General features: G+C 48.5%; 1 protein-coding gene across 1 annotated transcript in view; it reads left to right on the forward strand.

The window, feature by feature from the left end:
* Positions 1-6,863: 6,863 nt before the first annotated feature.
* PARP12 (poly(ADP-ribose) polymerase family member 12) overlaps positions 6,864-20,459 on the forward strand; it is a 45,267-nt gene continuing 31,671 nt past the window's right edge. Inside the window, exons 1-4 of the mRNA XM_007177054.3 lie at positions 6,864-7,540; positions 11,341-11,476; positions 14,217-14,517; positions 16,838-16,936. Coding sequence (XP_007177116.2) covers positions 7,212-7,540; positions 11,341-11,476; positions 14,217-14,517; positions 16,838-16,936 — 865 coding nt within the window. The 5' untranslated portion in view covers positions 6,864-7,211. The remainder of the gene's footprint in view (positions 7,541-11,340; positions 11,477-14,216; positions 14,518-16,837; positions 16,937-20,459) is intronic.

Genomic DNA, 20,459 nt, shown 5'->3' on the forward strand with positions numbered 1-20,459 from the left:
TGCTCATTTTGTTTGAAAGCATAAATGTTGAAAGTTGTATAAAATGTGTCTTTGAAAGAAAAAAATCTGAATTCTATATCCAGTTCTGACTTTCTGTTCCCTTTTTCTGCTTATTGAGTCTTGGGAGAATTACTTGAGAATGTGAAAAACTGTGTCAAACTTATGCTCCTTACTAGTTCTGAAGGTGTCAGTGTGAAAAGTAATGTGTCTTATTGCTTTATGGGATGCGTTGCTGGGGAAGCAGTTGCTGAAACAGGAACACAGAGGGGTGACTGGGGAGAAAAGGCTGCTGCTCTGTGGCCACGGGTGTGGGTGCTTCCCGACGGTCACTTAAGAGCCCTCGTTGTCCCCAGCCTGGGTCCCCCGCAGACGTTTCCTGAGCACCTGCAGAGTCCCGGGCCCTGCTTAGTGCCAGAGCTACAGGGTGAACAAACAGCCCCAGTTCTCGGGGAGCTTCTGCGGCTGAGAAAGGCGAGGGAGAGCGAGGCGCCCTGGGCCTGGCTGCCTCGTGCAGGTGAGAGCGGAAGCGCAAGTTTACCGAGGAGGACCAGGCGCCTTCTGGACACGGTGCTCTGAGGGCTCCCAGCTCCAGGCTGGGGGGATCTGAGTGTGCTGGTACAGAAGACCCAGGAAGCAGGACCGGTGCGGGCAGCGCTTCAGCGCGGAAGAGGGGCCTGGGAAGGGGGCGGGGAGGAGCAGCCCGAGCCGCGCTGGTTCCTGGAAGGCAAGGCAACCGAAAGGCCTGAGGCCTCAGCGCTTTCCCTGCCCAATACCTGCAAGAGCGTAAGAGGTGCAGAGGGCACACACCTCAGCAGCCTCACAGGGGTGCTACCCAGGGCACGTTTACACCTCCCCTTTCTACTTCCTGGCTTGCTTTCGTCCAGCTGATGGAAACTCAGATCTGAACAAATCTGTTCTTTCGTAAAAATCCGCATACTGTCTGTAAGCCTTTGGGGGTGTTGACCCTTCATTAAGCTCGTCTGTTAGAATTGACGATCAGGACGTGCTGTCCTTAGACTTTAGCCGGATTTTCGTGTTTCTGCCAAGCAGTAAGACGGTGAGATACACCAGTAGGGATGCAGGGCGTCGGAGAGTGCAGGAGGGGTGGCGTCTCAAGTCCTGTGCAGGCAGGCAGGGTTTGGAAGAGGAGCCCTCATTATCTTTGCTTGAGTACTCACTGTGGACAAGGCGTATTTTCATTTCTTTCTCACAGCAGCCCAACGAGCCAGGTGCTGTCCTTCCCATCCTGCAGATGGAACTGAGGCCAGAGGGTAAATAACGTGTCCGGGTTCACACTTCTAATGAGTAGAACTGAGACTGTAATCAAAGCCCAACTCTAAAGGCCATGTTATTTCTCTGATTATTTTTAATTATTGTATACTTTCAATTATTGAAAAGGAATAGATGGTCTTTAGGAATGGTTTTGTTCTAAAATTGTCTTTGTCGCACCCATTTTGAATCAAAAATGTATTTTCCTACAGACGTTTCCTGTCACTCAACTAAAGTTTTGAGTCTCTACTTCCCCAGGAGCTGGGCACACATGAAAGAGTGCGGTTTCTCTTCTAGGACCTCACCTTCTAGTGAAGTTCGGGCTGTACACAAGGGACACGTGACACATGAACCGAGCATGAATTCCCACGGTTGCAGTGCCCAGGGTCTGCCCAGAGGCCGTGCCTGTGCACCCTCCGCGGGCCTGCGCGGCCCCTGCGGGATGCGCGGATGCGCTGATGCCTCCCGCGCTGCCCCCTCGGCCCTGGTGAGTGGGTCGGCCCAGGTGAGGAAGGAGAAAGAGAAGAACGGTTCTGCCTGCGCGAACGCCTTCCGGAGCCTGGCTCCTCTCTCACCCCCACTCCCATCCATGCCTCCTCATCTTCATTCGCTTTCGGGCTCCCCCTTCTCCCCTTCCTTGCCGGGCTCTTCCCACCCTCGGTCCCAGAAATACTCTTTAGGCTTTTTAAAGGGCTAGTTCTGAAGTTTCGTAGATTCACATTCCTTCTATGCCAGAGTTGGAGAACAATAAAGGGCCTAAAAATAGACAGTAATACGTGTAAATTTCCTAAGTTTTTCTAAGGCAAATATAACCTGGGACAAAAGATTCACAAGAATAGTTAAGAAATAGTATTTGACCTTCCCCTATGCATTTATTCTAGAAGCTTCCATACCTAGGGAACTTGACATACATTTCAGGTTCTGGAATAATGCACACCAAGTTAATGGTGGCCGGTGACCTCTGGGGACTAGGAATAGGGATGGGGAGATCACTGAGGCTGGGAACTTGCACACACTTTGGTTTAATGATTTTTGTTTTCTAATTCAAATAACGTATCAAATCTGTAATTAAAAAAGACAAATGTGTTCTACCACAGGGTATGGATTAGCTGCCCTAAGGAGGCTAATTATACCATGGTACGCATTCACACCCATCAGAAATCAGGCCCTGCTGCTCCCTGGGGTTCTGCACTGGTGACCGAGCAGGGCTGGGCTGGGTCAGGATGCTGAATGGGACACAGAGCAGGTCACCCGGGGGAAAACACTCCCTCCTCCCCAGCTCTCAGCCTAGTCCGTGCTCCCGTCGCTGTGCTTCTCACTCAGCAGTGCCCCTTGTTTTGTCTGAACAACCAGCCTGAGTTTAGGCCTAGGACTACATGTATTACTCTCCTGTCATCAGCACCTCCCCAGGGTTTGGCACGAATCTCACTAAAAATACATTGAATAAACACATGAACAAACACGGATAGTCCTCATTTTCATGATCCCCTCCCCCATCCCTCCCTCCCTTAGAACCTGAAACTTAAAACTTTATGGTAATTCTTTGCAAACTTTACTGTATATAGGTGTGACTTGATTTGAAAATACAGATTATACTAATGGTTATTGTGTAAAACTACAAAACAGATTAATTAGATTAAGAAACGATTTTTTTTTTTTTTTTCCTACCAAAAGGAAAGGAAAACGTGCTTCCTGAAGGAGTTACTGGATTCCACAGAGCAGTATTTTCAGAGCTTTGAGGCAGGACCCTTCATGGGTGCTGCTTGCTCTGCTTTAATTCCTGGGCAGGGTGATGATCAGGGAAGGGATTGCTGTGCACTCCCCTCCTACCCAGAGACTGGCTCTGTGTAAGGCAGGGTATTGGGAGGGCAGTGTGGTCAAGCCACAAAGCAACAAAGTCTTGTTATATGGTTGCTCAGACAATGAGACTCCTGCTTCCCCATGATACACACTAAAGAGGGGTCACGCAGTGATTGTTCCCAGAACTGAGGTTTGCCCACGGTGACTGCTACTTCCCATAAACAGCAGAAGGACCTTTCAAAACAGGTTCACTCCCTATAAAAGGATTTAACTGCCTCATAAGCAAGTCTCTACTATGTTTCAAGTCACCACTTTCTGCTCACCATCTTCTATCCTCCCAACTTTTACCTTCTATGTCTTCACTGTTATTTGTATAATTTGTATTACTGTCTTTATTTATTTATTGTCTTTATCACGTGTCATGTATTCCCCCAGGTTTTCATTCCTGCAATGGTTTTTTTTGTCTAACTTGGATGTCCAACCCCTGATCTTTCCCACTATCTCTTACACTCCCTTCACCTTCACTCTCCTTCCAACCCAGATTGGTTTCCATGATCTATTAAGACAATTTCTGCTTTGCAAAGGCCCTCTAAAACTTGTCCTGATCTCCCTCCAAGTTGTTCTCAAAAGGTAAAAACCCCAATCCAAGTTGAACCCAAGTTCCCTGCAACGCAGAAGCAACTAATCTCTGCTGGGAAAAAAACCAATCGCATAACCAGGTTGACTGGTTTGAGTTTAAATTTATGATCCTCAAACTTACATGGGACTTAATATTGTCTAGCACGCCTGTGTTTTTGTGGGAAACTTGCTCTTCCATTCTCTGAAATAAGCTACGATCCTAGGGTTACATCTTCTTCTTCCCTGGTCTCCACTCTAGCCCCACTTGCAGCTGATAATCCTTCTTCACATCTCACTGGGAAAATAGAAGCCTGAATTAGTTTCCCAGGCTGCGATAACAAATTACCACAAACTGGGCTTAACACAACAGAAATCTATTCTCTCACAGTTCTGGAGGCTAGAATCCGAAATCAAGATGTTGGCTGGGCTGTGCTTCCTCTGAAGGCTCTGAAAAATCCTTCCTTGCCTCTTCCTAGCTTCTAGTGACTGATGGCAATCCTTAGCTTTCCTGGATTTGTAGGCATCATTACAATCTATGCCTCCATTGCTATATTGTAAGCAGATAAGGTAGGGGATCCCTGGAGAAAGAAAACCAGGCATGGCTTTCTTTTTTTTTTTTTTGGCCGCACCGTGTGGCATATGGGATCTTAGTTCCCCGATCAGGGATCGAACCCATGCCTGCTGCACCGGGAGTGCAGAGTCTTAATCACTGGACCGCCAGGGAAGTCCCATGGCATGGCTTTCTTGACACGAGAGAAACCATTTTAGGCCTAAGCCATTTTGAGATCTAGGCCTGGACACAATGCTTGCCCTTGAACAGGTCTCAGTAATTATGGTCTTAAGGGAACACAAGAACAAACTGTCACTAGGCAAGAGAAGTAACAACAGCAAAGATAACAAATCAGTTGTAAAGACTCCCAGTTCTGTTTCAATGGTAAAGACTAGTCTGAAGCACTTACTTGAGCTGTTTTGCAGAATTTAAACCCCCCTCAGGTGCTCAACCACCAGATAAACTGGAACCTAAGGGATGATACTGTTGTCCTTTTCTGAACCTCATGACTTCAATCAACTAAAGCTTGGGCTCTGTCAACTTTGCCCCAATTCTATGCTGACTTCTGCTCAAGCCCTTTCATGAATATGCACTTACCCTTAGCTTAAAACTTCCCCAATTTTGCTGTTTGGGGAGACACTGCTTTGCCAAAGCTCTCCGGTGTTCTCCTTACTTGCTGCAGGTAATAAATCCTTCCTTCTCCCAGTCGATCTTTGGCTTGGTTGTATCTTTTGGCTCAACACCCAACCAAGAAACGAACCCAGTTTTCAGATAATAGCATCATCCTTCCTTTCTTTTTTTAAAAATGTTATTATTACAAAACAATACTAAAACCAGAATTAAAATTTAAAAGTTAAGGGAATTCCCTGGTGGTCCAGTGGTTAGGACTCAGTGCTTTCATGGAGGGCGGGGCCCAGGTTAAATCCCTGTTCCAGGAACTAAGATCCCACAAGCCTCGTGGTGTGGCCAAAAATAAATAAATAAAAGTTAAATTAAAAATAAAATTTTATTAATAATTAATTTTTTACACAATTAAAAAAATTTACCCAGCAATCCCACCACTGGGTATATACCCAGAGATAAACATAATTCAAAAAGACACATGCACCCCAATGTTCATTGCAGCACTATTTACAATAGCCAGGTCATGGAAGCAACCTAAGTGTCCATCAACAGATGAATGGATAAAGAAGATGTGGCACATATACACAATGGAATATTATTCAGCCATAAAAAGGAACGAAATTGGGTCATTTGTAGAGACGTGGATGGACCTAGAGACTGTCATACAGAGTGAAGTAAGAAAGAGAAAAACAAATATTGTATATTAACACATATATGTGGAATCTAGAAAACTGGTACAGATGAACTGGTTTGCAGGGCAGAAATAGAGACACAGATGTAGAGAACAAACGTACTGACACCAAGGCGGCGGGGGGTGGCGGGGGGGGGGAATGAACTGAACTGGGAGCTAGGGATTGACATATACACACTAATATGTATAAAATAGGTAACTAATAAGAACCTGCTGTATAAAAATAATTTTTTTTTAAAAATTAAAAGAACAGTTAAAATCCAAGAGAAAAATTGTCCCTCATCCCATCCCCTAATTAATTCATTTTTATTTGTCTGTGTTACTATCTACTCTTGATCCATACACTTAATAGATTTTTGCACTTCGTAGGAATACTATAAATAGAACTTTATGTTCATTTTAAGTTAATGTAATACTATAAGTATCTTTCCCCCACAATCCTTGCGCCCCTCAACTTTCCTTTCCCACTTTTCCTGTACCTCCTACTGCATACTCTCTACAACCAGTGTCAGTGCCAACAGCACTGGGTCCTTCCTCAGCTTTCTCGACGCCCATTCAAAAATATCCCGCCACATTCACACACAAATGGGATTCTCTTCTTGCTATCGATTTAAACATTTTTATACAGCTTTCTTTTTTCACTTAACAACACATCGTGGATGTCTTTCTAGGTCAATAGGCAGAGATTCAATGCACGCTGGTTCGAGCTGTGTTAACAGTCTGGACAACGATCAACCGCGTTGCTCCCAGAATCCTTCCCCCTCCACACAAAAGCTTTTATACATAACTTCTTTATCGTTCCTTTTACTTCTAGAAGATTCTCAGAAGAGAGATTGCTGGGTCAAAGGTCACGCACATTAAACATTTTAATAACTATTCTGGGATTACTTTCCCAAAGGGCTCTCTCTAACACTTCACATTTCCATCAGCAACGCTTGTGAGGGTCCCTGTGCCCCCGATGGCCTTTAATAGTCCATCTTCACTCAGCAGGGGTGGGGAGAAACGGCTTTTCTTTTTAAAAGGATATACCCTTTCAAGTTTAAAATAAGGGATTCACTGCCTGCACTGAAAAGAAGGCTAACACTGAGGCCCGTTTTCCAATTCGGCGTGATTGCTTTCCCCTGGCGGGGCCCCTGTTCCTCTTCCCAGTTTCCCTGAGCGTCGTCTAGGGTTTGGCTTCCGCGACGCCGCCCGGCCGTTTGCAGGGGGGCGTCCCCTGCCGCTCCGCCTAGCGCCGGGGGCAAAGGTGCGGGGTCCGCTGGCCGAGCTACTTCCCGACGCCCGGACTCTGAGGGGGCGGCGCGCGCTCCCGGGCGGCCCCACCCCTCCTCATCCGGGCGAAGGCGCTTCGAGAACGCCGAGCGCGGCGCCCAAGGCTGTGGCGACTCTTATTCTTTCACCACGTTGAGGGACCCGGCGACGAATCCCCGGGACGCCGAAGAAGCGGCTGCGGAGTTCCGACGGGGCGGGCGTGAGGCCTAGCGCCGCTGTGGGCGCTGGGGCCGGAAGGCGCCGAGCCCCGCTCAGCTGCGGGCGGGGGGCGTGGCGAGGCCGGATTCTGTTTCCCCCCGGCCCTGAGGAACTTTCGGTTTCGTTTCCGGCCGGCGTCTCCACCTCCCGGGAACCGCCCGCGCCCCTTCAGTCTCAGGCCCGACGGCCATGGCGCCAACCGTACTCCTCCGTGAGGTGACGCAGGTGCTGTGCGCGGCCGGGGGCGCCTTGGAGCTGGAGGAGCTGCGGCGCCGCTTGCGGCCGAGAGTCAGCAAAGATCTGCTGGAGCGGCTGTTGCGGGAGCGCGGGCTCTTGGCTGTGGCGCAGCGGGCGGCCGGGGCCGGCGCGGCGGCCGTCGAGCGTGTGGTGCTGGCCGTGTCGCCGCTGCGCGTGTGCGGCGCGTACCAGGGCCCGAAGCCGGGCTGCGTGGGGCTCTGCGCTCAGCTGCACCTCTGCAAGTTCGTGTTCTACGGCAAGTGCAAGTTCCTGAAGGACGGGTAAGGCGCCGCGCCCCGGAGCCCGACGGCGGGGAGAGAGGGCCTCTTTGCTCCCAGCCCGGTCGTGGCCCTTCGTACATTCGGGGGCGACAGTGAGGTGGCCGTTTCCTGGCCTCTCCCCGGAATTCCCTTCAGCGAACATTTATCGAGCATTTACTGAATACCCGGAACTGTGCGCCGGACTCCGCGTCGAGCGGTGTCCTCTGGGCCCCTGCGCTCTCGGAGAGTGACTTAGAGCCCAGCAGGGGGTGGGACGCCCTGCGGGTGGCAGTACCGGGGTGGGGCCGGGGAGCGCTGGCCGAGGGAAGAGGGAGGCATCTCCAGAAGGAAAGGGGCTGCGGCTGACTTCTGCTCGGAGCTCCAGGGCGCCCCGGGCTCCAGAGCTGGCCGTGAGGGCCCACGCGGAGGCGGGCTCTCCGCCCAGCAGCCGCGGGACTCTTCTGAAACCTTTCTCACTAGCTTACAAGCCGGCAGCGGCTTCTGCTGCGTTTAGAATAAAACGCAAGCTCCTTACCGTCGCCCCCCGTGTCCCTCAGGGAACTGGTCCCTGCCGGCCCTCCTTCCTGGTCCCCTCCCTTGATGCCCTTCTGGTCCTGGGACACTCCCAGTCTTTGCTTATCCGGTGATCTCCGCTCTCCTGGACCGCCATTCCTGGTTTGCTTGGTGTATCGTTCAGGACTCGACTCAGGCATCACTTTTCTTCCTCTCCATCACGTTGTTCTGTTTACTTTTCTCATAGCGCCCGTCATGGCCGCGCGTTCCTTCAGTAGAACTGAAAACTCGGAGAGCAGAGGCCCCTCTGTCTTGGCCCTGGCTGGCTTTTCCCGGCCCTCAGCTCTGTGCTCTGCGCCCGGCAGGTGCTCAGTGAGATTTGTGGAGTGGATTAATGAGGTGAATGCTAAAGAATTTGGACCTCACCCTGAAGGTGGTGGGGCCCGTCAAATGGCAGGCGAGTCGCCATCAGGTGTGCGTTTGAGGAAGAGATCTTAGTGGTGCGGGGGCTTATTTAGAGGAGGATGTGATGCAGACCTGTTAGGAAGCTAGTCCAGTTATTTAGAAGAATTAGTTTCTTTTCTTCTTTCTGCCGTAACGTGGTAGACATTATTTGTTGCTCACGTCAGGTCTAAGGGTAAGGTCTAATAGTCAGCATGGGGTATGGACCTTGATGCACGCAATCATTTAGGGACCCAGGCTGGCAGACCTAGACTCTGCCCCCCTCAACCCATGGCTCTTAAGCCCATCTGGGTATCAGGTTCCAAGGAGCAGGTGGAGGAGATGGAAGGTAGAGAGCTGGTGGGAGGTTTTTATGGACCAGGTCTGGAATGGTAGCTATCTTTCTGTCCATGTCACCTGCACCACAGGATGTCTCGTGACTCTGCCTGGGTGCAGGAGGAGCTGGGAGATGTGGTCCCTGGGAAGCAGCTGCCCAGAAATACCCTTAAGAGGAAGGGACATATGTGTGAGAAATTTGGGAGAGTTGGTGAGAGGGTGGTGACAGGATCCGAGAGGCGATGACTCATTTTTCTTTATTAATGTTGACTCAGAGCTGACTTCCCTTTCTTACTGTTGACAGAGAGCAGGAGAGGGTTTTGTTTTGAAGCGTGCCCAGGGGGTAGCTATCCAGGTCTGAAGCTTGGGAGGATCGCCAGGGCCCTGAGATGCTAGTTTTGGGACTTGCTGGGCAGTGCATGCCATGGCTGCAGCACCAGGAGTGGGTTGGATCCGGGCTGGAGGCTGAGAGTGGAGCCCTGGGGCTGCAGGGGCTGGTGGAGAGGCGGCACCTCCGGGTGGAAGGAGGAGCACACCTGGAGAGGAAGGCAGACACGATAAATGGCGGATGGAGGGACCTAATGACGGGGATCACTGGTGGGTCTTGTTAATGTCCGTAGTTGGTAAAATAAAGATGGCAGCCCTATTAGGCTAATCCCCAGAATTTGGGGTCAGATTTTATTTGTCTTGGAAATCTGGTATTTACTGGCCTGGAAGATCCTGAGTTTTCTTCTTTTTTCCCTCTTCCTTGTGGTTTACACAGGACAGTTTGTTGAACCTTCCTTCTCTGGCTGTTTCTGGGTTGCATAAGGGAGAGTGGGTGTGGTCAGCTGCACATTCTATACTTTCCCTGGGAAGTTACTTGTCTTCCTCAACCACAGGGTCACCTGTCTCAGAAGTAGATCATCACTGCTGCTTTTGTTCATTGGTGACAGCTGGGGAGGGTCCTAGGTCCCCGATTCCATCCTGTGCTTAGGGGGCAGTGAGCACAGTGGTTAAGAGCCCAGCTCCAAGGCAAGCCTGCCTTGTCTCTACCCTGGCTCTGCTCCTTGCCCGCTGAGTGATCTTGGGCAAATTACTTTTTATCTGAGCCTCAGTTCCCTCATTTGCAAAATGGGATAGTATTACCCACCTTATAGGCTTGTTGAGGACAGTATGAGTTAACTCACAAGACATTTAGGCAAACCCTGGTTTGTGGTAAATGCCCAATGAGTTTTAGTAGCCATCATCATCATTGTAATTACCAAGCCCCTCTGCCTAGAATGTTCTTCCCTGCTCTCCGTGCCTGGTTCCTCAACCCTAAGTATTTGGCTCAGGTTTTATACCTTCCAGGCACCATCCCTTGATTGCTTCCCCACTTCTGTCAGGCTCAGGTGCCCCTCTCTGCGCTGATGCATCCTGAGCACAGCTGACCTTGCACTTCCCACAGCATTTTAGAGCCATCTCAATGTCTGTGTCTCCACTAGAGAGAAGGAGAGGGCTTGGATGACTCCAAGGTTTTCAGCCTGTGCAGTGGAAGAGGGAAGTTGCCCTTTACTAAGATGGGGGAGCCCGTGGGAGGTGCAGGTTTGGGGGAGTAGATCCAGGGGTTCAGTTTTCTTTTGAGATGCTTATCATAGGTATGGCAGTGTCTTGAGTCAAGCAAATGCTATTTACCTGACTCTTCCGGGTCCTGGTGACGCAGGTGATCCTTTGAAGGCTTATCTTTGGATCATTGGGGCGTGGTGCCAGTCCCTGGCTCACAGAGAGTGTTCAAGAGGGGCTTGTTCATCAAAAGAACGCAGGAGGGGCGCAGAAAGAGGGCTGGGCCTCAGTAGTGGTGCGTGCGTGCGTGCATGCGTGTGTGTGTGTGTGTGTACATGCCCGTAACCATAAGCTGTCCACACTCATTTATTCAGCCAATGTTACATGCCAGTAAGTGCCCAGAGACTGGCACGCTGTGACTCTGGGGGAATGGCCCCATCATTCTCATCAAAAACCTGCTGAGAGGTGCTGCCCTGGGCCTAGAACTTGCAAGGCACCATCTCTTCCTTTGTAAATAAGCACTATGATTTTTCATTGCATAGACATGCTGGTTTTCTCTGGTGTTTCTAAACAATGTCAGGAACTATTTCTGAAAAATTTTCTTAAAGATTGTTTTTACCAGCTGTATTAGTTTGCTTGGGCTGCCGTAACAAGGTACCACAGACTGGGTGGCTTAAACAACAGAAACTTATTTTCTCACAGTTCTCGAGGCTGGGAAGTCAGAGGTCAAGGTGTCAGCAGGTTGTTGTCTCCTGACACCAACCTTGGCTTGTAGATGCCTTCTTCTCCCTGTGTCTTTACATGGTCTTCCCTCTGTGTCCTGATCCCCTTTTCTTACAAGGACACCGGTCAGATTGGATTAGGCCCCCCAGTGACCTTATTTTAACTTAATCACCTTTTTGAAAGACTGCAAATACAGTCACTTCCGAGGTACTGGGAGTTAGGACTTCAACATAAGGGTTTTGGGGAGACGTTTCAACTGTGACCCCAGCCCTGCTTCTTTGCAGGAAGGACTGTAGGAACGGTCACAACTTGACGTCCGATCACAACGTGAGCGTGCTGAAAACTCACGGCGTGGACCACCTCAGCTACAGTGAGCTCTGCGTGCTCTTGTTACAGAATGACCCCTTGCTCTTGCCGGAGGTGAGTGCCAGGAGAGGGTGGGCCTGAGTGTAAGTGATGAGGGAGGGACCAGGAGGTGGGAAGACAGGGAGACATGGCGGAAGAGAGGCCAAGGGCCCCACTGTGATCGCTGGGGTCTGCCTGGAGGGAGACCTGGCCTGAGTTCCCGGCTCTGCTGAATTTTAGCCCTGCGATCTTGTGCCAACCTTGCTCCCTCTTGAAGCCTCCTTTCCCTCTGTGTCAGTTGGGCTGGTACCTCCTTTGCAGGGCTTCTGTGAGGTTGGGGGAGCCCGTTTGGCCAGTGGCTGCAGCCAGTTGTTACACAGAGCAGAGGGAGTGAGAGATTCCAGCTGGCCCCTCCCTGTCTAGCAGGACTTAGAAAAATGCAGGTACTGCCAGACCCCGGAGGTCTGTGGGGAAGTTTTCTAACTTGGGTTGATGTGAACTCTCATGCTGCATTTCAGACAGTAACCACCCACTTGTTTTGAAGCTCACTGCAATGGTCATGGACTAGCTCGAGTCCTAAGAGAAGCGGACCCCAAGGTGGGATTGGAAGTGTGAGAGATTTACTGGGGAGGGAGCAAAGAAGGTGGGGAAGCCTTCAGGTGGTGATGGTGCTCTGACATCTGTGGCCGGAGAAGGGGCAGGAAAGGGACCCGGTAGGAAGAGACCCTGACTGCGGTGCAGTGCTCAGAAAGCCTCTGCCCAGCCAGCGAGAAGTTCTGAGCCAAAGTCCCTGTTGGTGGCATCCTGTGTCTCCCCAGAACGACCTGCCCGGTCGCTGGCTGAGAGCAGCCGTTGGGAGCGCCCTCTGTGTAAAGAGGGCGGCTGCAGAGGGCAGCAGCTGGGCCGAGAGTTGCCTGTGCTCTGTGGCAGGTCCGAGCGGTCGTTCTGTGGCCAGCACAGGTTCTGTGGGATGCTCTGGCACTGCTTCTTGGATGAGGCGACAGGGATTAGATGGATATATTTTAATGACAGTGCTTCCTTCTTACTCAGTTGAAACCTCCCATTTGAGAAAGATGCTACATAGCAAATGACTGGCACATAACAGGTGTTAAGTGTTTTCCTTTGCCTTTTGAAAACTAGTATAGATTTAATTCACCTATATTGACAATCCATTACAGACGAGGCACTGGTGGTAAGGAGGTGAAAGACCCTTTCTACTCTTCTGGGGGGCACAGCTACTGGGTGGGACAGTAGCGGATGATATCATCGGATGATAGCAAGGTGCTGTTGTAGGTGCTTTAGCAGGACTTGGTGCTCTGGTCTCGGGGGCACAGTTTGGGCACCGGGGAAGGTGCCCTGGATCAGATGGTGCCTGCTCTGGGTGCTGGAGGGTGAGTGAAGGATGAAGGTCTGGGAAGAGGGAGGCAGAGATCGGGAAGCCTACCTGGTCAGGGCACAGTGTGTAGGTCGGCACGACCTGGACTTAGGGGGAGGGGAGAGAGAAATGCGAAGGTGGAGGCTCAGCCATACAGCCTCCTGCGTCACGGGCAGGAGTTGGGGCGAGGTTGTGTTGGGAGGGTAGGCATTAACATTTTGGAGTGATCACCTTGGTAGTGGTATGAGAACTGAATCAGCAGGTGACCGGCCTGGAATGCGCAGCCTCTGTCTCCTGGGGTGCGTGGGGTGCTTCAGGACACAGTGCCAGCACATGGGGGCTGTGACCAAAAGCTCGGATCCAGGGCGGCTTTCATGCCACGTCCGCTGCTCTCAGGCTGGCCCCCTTATCAGTTGACCATTTGGGGGCCGCCACCATGAGTTCAGCACCCACTGTGTTCCAGGCATTGTATTAGTCACTTGGTATATTTCTTATTTAATTCTCACAATAGCCCAGCAGTGTAGGTGGCATTATTCCCATTTGGGGGGATTAAAAAACGGAATCTCAGAGCTGGTGAGTGGCCTGCCCAAGGTCAGACAGCTTGTAAGTGGCAGGATCAAGGTTAGGGCCCAGCTCCCTCTGATCTTTTCCCTCGGGGCTTCCATTTCCAGAAGGGACCCCCTGCTGATCTGGGCCTGGGTTCTGTAGCCCTCTGTTCAGTGTAATGCCTGTGAGTTGAGTGGGTGGGCCCTTGGTAGTCTCTGGTTTAGTTCCCATCTCCAAGAACGTGGAATGTAGAGGAAAAGGAACAGTTGATTCAAGTTCACGCCCCACCTTACCAACAACCCAGTCCAGCAGGTACTGTATGTGCCAGGTGTGTTAGACAGCTGTGTGACCCAGGGCAAGCCTGTTAACTTCTCTGAGTCTCATTTTGCACTTGGGAAATGAAAGGGCTGTATTTGGCTTTCTTGAAGATACTTTAAAGCCTCAGAGCCTCTTTGACCTAGAATTGGAGAAAAAAAGTGCTGGGAGAAACTGGGCCCTGGGTTAGAGAGAGTTGGTGAATCAGTGGGGGCAGGGGCTAGGTAGCGTGTAAGGTTTGTTAGTAGTGTAAGGTTTGCTGTGCGAGTTACATTAAAATGTTTTCTCATGTGAAGGGAGCAGCTCTTATCAGCTGGATGTTCTTTGGATTTTCCCGGCGGAGGGGCTTGTTCTGAGCAGTCCGCTGTCCTCCCCGGTCCCATTTACCAAGGGCATGTGCTAGCGGCATCCATCTAGAGTGAGGGATGTTCTCAGAGCTGTGCGACCAGTGTCACGACGGGATCGCAGCCTTGGCTAGGTCTCTGGAGAAACCTCTTCCTCTAGTAGGCGGCTCAGTAAGGAGGTGGTGTTGTGTGAGGCCTTTCTAAGCTGCTGTCGTTTTTCCTTCTCTGTTAACAGATCTGCTCTCATTACAACAAAGGACATGGACCCTACGGCTCTTGTTCCTTTAGAAAGCAATGTGTCAAACTCCACATCTGCCAGTATTTTTCACAGGGTGAATGCAAGTTTGGCACTGGCTGTAAGAGATGCCATGATTTCTCTAATTCTGAGAACCTGGAAAAACTGGAGAAGTTGGGCATGAGGTCAGAGCTGGTGAGCAGGCTGCCTTCTGTTTACAGAAATGCTCATGACATCAAGAATCGGCGCTCTCCCTCCATCAGAGTGCCACCTCCTCCCTCTTGGTCGCAGGGGACTTCCGGTAAGGCTCTGGGCTGGGGCTCCTGGGTGCCAGCTGACCGCTAAATGGCATGTGTGGCTTCGGGCAAGTCTGTGCTGCTTCTAGCAAAATGCAGTTGGCCATCCCCTCCTAGCCAGTGGGGATTGTGAAGATGAATTGAAATCAGAGCTGTGAACGAGCAAGACATTCTAAACAAATGCCGACTGGTGTCGAGGGTGGGTGAATTCTCTCTGGGCCTCATCTGCACAGAGATGGGAGACGCTGCTTCTCCCTATCCAGTCTTCTCTCTGCCCCCCTGGAGAGCTTGTTTTCCAGTGAGGGACCCCAGAGTTCATGCCATGCTGTACAACTCTGGGGCCATCCTTTGCATTGCATTCTGTTTAGATTTTTTTTTTTTTAATGAGTGCATGAAGCATATTTTATTTACTTATTTTTGAATGAAGCATATTTTAATTTCAGCTCTCTTCTTGACATGAATGGATTTTTTTCGTCACTGCAGATTGACTTTGTTCACCGCTCATCTCTAGACGGTGCTGACCACAGTAGGCACTGAGACATTTGTTGAATGGATGAATCTGAATCTGTCAGGAGACTTGTTAAAAATTTTTTTTGAGAAATATCAGGCTTAGTGACAGGCAAATGGGGGAATTTTGAGCAGAGATTGTTTATTTAATAAGCATTTCTTGAGTACCTGTTGGTTGGGATGTGAATACCATGGTCCCTCAGGGAGGCTGTGATGCCTTGGTGTCCTTTGGATTTTCACAGTATCTGCTGTTGGCTGGCCATTCTGATGATCCATTTTCTCATTCAACAAATTTGAGTCCTGGCCATGTGCTGGCCACTATCCTGGGCCCTGGTTATACCTTGGTGACTGTGAGCCGTGGCTCCCCCCCACTTGTTTGCTGTCGTGATAATCTAGGATTTTTCATAGAACACTTCCTAAAATACCAGTGCCAGGATGATCAGCAAACAAACTTATCACTCTAATCTTACCTGGTTTTTATATTTGAAAGTTGTCCTCGTCATATGTTTTTTCTTTACATTTTCTTCAATGATTTTTGGTTAGTTTCTTTCAACAGTAAGAAGCCTAGAAGCAAACAGGTTTTGCTTTAAATAGTTTGTTAAAAGTGTCAGTTGGATTATGGCCTTGATAGAAAGGGAGGGGAGGATACCTGTGCCTGGGGGGAGAGGGAGGCCAGCTCTAAGGCTCCACAGGTGTGGGTTTTAAGGTGCAGCCTGTGGCTGTCTGAGGGGCCTATAAAACAGCAAGGGAAGATGAATAACAAAATAGGGAGGGTTTGCTAATGAGTTTTATATGCTTATACGGTGGCAGTTGGGGCCCACCGAAATGTAATTATTAGGTAATGGCTCATAGAAGCACTTCTAGTAAAGGTAAACTTTGAGAGCACTTGCACGCTCTTGTTATATTACAGTATTTTTTGAAAATTATTTATTTTTATTTATTTTTGGCTGCGTTGGGTCTTCATTGCGGTGTGAGAGCTTCTCATTATGGTGGCTTCTCTTGTTGCGGAGCACCGGGCTCTAGGCACGCGGGCTTCAGTAGTTGTGGCTTGTGGGCCCTAGAGCGCAGGCTCTGTAGTTGTGGCGCACGGGCTTTGTTGCTCCGCGACATGTGGGATCTTCCTGGACCAGGGCTCGAACCCGTGTCCCCCGCATTGGCAGGCGGATTCTTAACCACTGCGCCACCAGGGAAGTCCTTACAATTTTTATAATTAACCTAAATTAGGTTTCATTTTGAACTGTGGGCTTTCTGTTTATTGTTATTTTTTTCTTGGTATTGGCACCCGATTCTAATAGTTCATTGACAAGTATTTGCTTTTGCAATCAAATCTAGTTTATAAAATGCAGCCTTCACTTGCTCTCTGGGCTCATCACATCCGTAGATACAGAAGGAAAATGTTGGTTAGTGGTTCCCCCCTATTAAAAAAAGTATCCCAGGTTCCACTGTTGAAGGCTTCTGATTGTGTCAGTCTGAGGTAGAGCCGGGCACTTCTGTTTTTAAACAGGTCTCCTAGTGAATTGGGTGCACAGCCAGAGTTGAGAAAAGACTCACCCCCAGCCCCCAACCATGACGTCCTGGATTTGGCAAGCAGCCCTGTGACCTTGGGCTCCCTGATTCCTCCCTAAAAAGCAGAGGACCCACCTGTATGTCTGAGGGTGCTTTCATCCAGAACCTTATAAGATTTTGTGAGGTTGCCTTGCCCACTTTTGCCTCATGCAGAGGGATGAATGAATCCTTTTTTCTCTCCTTTGTACCTTGAACTACCCCAACCCCATGTCAGAAGCATCAGTGATACATCTTTGCAGTGTTTCTTTGTAGAAAGAAGAGGTGCAGGTTCTGTGTCCCCAAACACTGCCAACCAAGAGGAGAGTGATCAGATTTGCTTGTTCCATATCTGGAAGAGTTGTAGCTTTCAAGGTGAGTCAGGGGAAACCCCTTCGTCATTTGTGGGCGGGATAACTGCTTCTGGTTCCCAGAGCTCTGCTCTGACACCACCCCTCGAGGTCCTCTCGCCACCGCCGTCCAGAGAGGGTCAGGCCATCTTAATTGTGAGCTGGTGTCACTTCAGTGATTTTGTTGGGGAGTTGAGGGTGGTAGGAATTACTTGAGTTTCTAAAAATCAAACTGTGGATGGAGAGCATGACCGTTTGGTGCATGCAGCAAATGAGTGTCAAGTGTTGCCCCTTGGTCAACTTAGCATGAGGTCACAGACCTGCAGAGACACTCGGATGCCCAGTCTAGTGTCCCTTATGGAGGGAGGTTGTAGTCTCAGAGATAACTTAGAACCTGGGAACGCCTTCCCTCAGGAGGAAACACCTGTGTTCACTCTTGGGGGATCAGTATTTATTTAAGTTTGGGGTTTCTCTCCACATTCTCTCTTTTATCAGAAGTAGCAAATCTTGTGTGTGGGTGTGGGTGTGGGTGTGAGACTGTATTTTCACTAAACCTTTGTTCTTGCTGCTGTCTTGGGCTTTGATTGAAGAAAGATTCCTTCTCAAATTTTGTGACTCTGCTTAAAAAAAAACAAACCACCAAAACTTCCTGTTTTGTTTTCAGTCTTTAAAAACTACCCAAGCAATTCATGAATATTTTCACTTTGTAGAAGAGTGAAATGATACAGAGTAAAGCCTGAAGTCTTCCTTCAGCCTTCTCTGAAGGTAAACACGTGATGTGTGGTCATATTTGTTTCACATATTTTTCAACAGATGGGAGCATGCACATTATTTAACCTGCTTCTTTTATTTAATGGTGTGTCCTTGAGATTTTTTTCTACATTAGTATGTATGTGTATGTCTACCGGGATTTTAAAAACAACTGTGTAGTATTTGATTAGAGTGATTTTTTTTCCCTTGAGTGTCTGAGTACACATGTGTATTTCCATAGATAGATTCCTGGAAATGGAATACTACGTCAAGGAATATGTGCTATATATACATACATATATATATGTGTGTGTTATGTGTGTGTGTATATATATATACATGTATGTGTGTGTATATATATATATATATATATATATATATATATATAGTCTTAAAAATCAGCATTATTAGATATAATTTACATACAATAAAATGCACCCATTTTAAGTATACCTTTTGAGTTTTGGTAAGTATGTTTGCCCATGTAACTATCACTATAATCTAGATACGGAACAGTTCTCTCATTCCAAAAATTCCCCTTATGCCCCTATACAGTCGATCCTCACCCCCCAGTTTCCTGGCCCAAGGCAATCCCTGATCTACTTTTTGTTGATGTAGAGTAGATGTGCGTTTTCCAGAATTTTATATAAATGTAATCATACAGCATGTATTCTCCTGTTGCATGGATTAACTACAAGTTGTTTATCCATTTATATGTTGATGAACATTTGGGTTTCCAGTTTTTGGCTTTTATAAATCCTCTATCAATATTCATGTACAAGTTTTCATGTGGTTGTATGTCTTCCTCTCTTGGGTAAAGACCTAGAAGTGGAATGTCTGATCATATGGTAAATGTGTGTTTAACATTACGAGATACAGCCAGACTGTCTTCCAAAGTGGATGTATTTCGCCTTCCCACCAGCAGTGTGTGAGCGTTTTGCTTGCTCTGCATCCTTGCCAACACTTGGTATTGTCAGTCCTATGAATTTTAGCCATCCTAGCAAATGAGTAATATCTCATTGTGGCTTTCATTTGCATTTCCCTGATGAGTAAGGATATTTAACATTTATTTTCATGTGCCTTTTGGCCATTTGTATATCTTCTGTGAAGTATCTGTTTAAATCTTTTGCCTATTTTACAGGCAGATAACAGCTTTGTTAAGATATTAAGTATATTTCATATGGTATACAGTTCACCCATTTAATAGTTTTTAATATAGTCAGAGTTGTGCAACCATCATCATGGTCAATATTAGAACATTTTCATCACCTCCAAAGAAATCCATAACCATTAGCAGTCACTACCCATTCTTTCCTCCCCCCAGCTCCTGGCGTTTACATTATGTCTCTGGGTTTGCCTGGATATTTCATATAAATGGAATCATACAACGTGTGGTCTTTTGTGACTGTTTGGCCCATTTTTTTATTGGGTTGTTTGATCTCTCACTATTGACTTCTAGTAGTTTTGAATATTCTTTATTCATGTCTTTGTCAGATATAGGTATTGAAAATATATTCTCCCAGTCTTTGTCTTTCATGTTCATTTTTTTTTACAGTATCTTTGGAAGAATATGTTTTACGTTGATGTCCATTTTAATATATTTTTTAATGGTTTGTGTTTTTTGTGCCCTAAAAATCTTTGTCTCTTCCAGGCCCAGGAAAATGTCTCTCCTATGGTTTTTATTTTTCCAGAAGTTTATAGGCTTAGCTTTTATGTTTAGGTCTGGTTGTTTCTCTTGATCTGTTTTCTCCAAAAATTGTTTCCTTAGGGGTTGATTCTTCTGTGTGAGTTAGCTGCCTGTCTGTGTTATTTTTCCTCGTGTGTTGGGTGGCTCTTGGTTGTGTGCCCACGTTGGTACTCAAATCCCTGTGCCTACTGGTGGATGCTGATTCTGATTCCAGGCTTAATGGGGAAGAGGCGGTAAGTCTTGCTTGGTTGGTTGTGGGGGCTGCTAGCGTATGTTCGAAGGTCAGGGCGGGGGCTTTGATGGCTTTCTCGCATGCTTCTCTCTCCAGCCCCTGTATCCACACCCACGTGTTCTATGGGGCAAAGAACAAGGTTGCTGGGCACAAGCAAGGCACTGATGGGGCACTTGCTCCACTGGGTCCTGATTCCTCTCAGTGCTCTTGTCCAGGTGTCTTTCTTGCTCCTTGTTACACCTGACTCTGAGTTTGTGAAGCCCCCAGCTCCTTCCTACTTCTGGGGTGGCTCTCTTCTGCATATTCTACATGTATTTTTCTCTCTTTGTTGGTTTGGTTCTTACTGCTTCATATTTTTAGGAATTCTTTAGTAATTCTGGTCTTTTGATGGTACTTCTGTTTTCCAGTGCTTTTGGATTTCTTCTTCTCTGTGGTCTGTCATTTCAAGGGAAGTGGGGAGAAAGGGGATGTGGATGTGGGTACTTTGCCAATTTGATTTGGTTTCTGTGACTAACCTAGAAAACCTAGACTTGGGAATGCAACAGTGAGGTGGGGAACATTGGAAGAAGGGAGGGAAACAGAGAGGGGACAGAAGGACCAGGAAAGATGTAGCAGAGAAGGGGCTTCACACGCTCAGCGCTGAGCGAGGACTCCACCCTTGCCATCTTCAGGGCTGCAGTGGCCTGCGTGGCATCCTCCTCCTCAGGGCACCTTCCGGCTTGTGAGCCGCATGGGCTCCATGCTCAGGTTGGATGAAGAGCTAGAAGCCTCAGGCCTCACAGTGCCTTCCCCTGGCCCCTGTGTCCTTCCCAAGGAAGTGTCAGCCTCGAGAGGGGTGGGTGGTGCTCCTACCCTGACAGGTGCCTTCTTAAGGGGAGA

This window comes from Balaenoptera acutorostrata, chromosome 7 (assembly GCF_949987535.1).
Source record: "Balaenoptera acutorostrata chromosome 7, mBalAcu1.1, whole genome shotgun sequence".
Lineage (NCBI taxonomy): Eukaryota > Metazoa > Chordata > Mammalia > Artiodactyla > Balaenopteridae > Balaenoptera > Balaenoptera acutorostrata.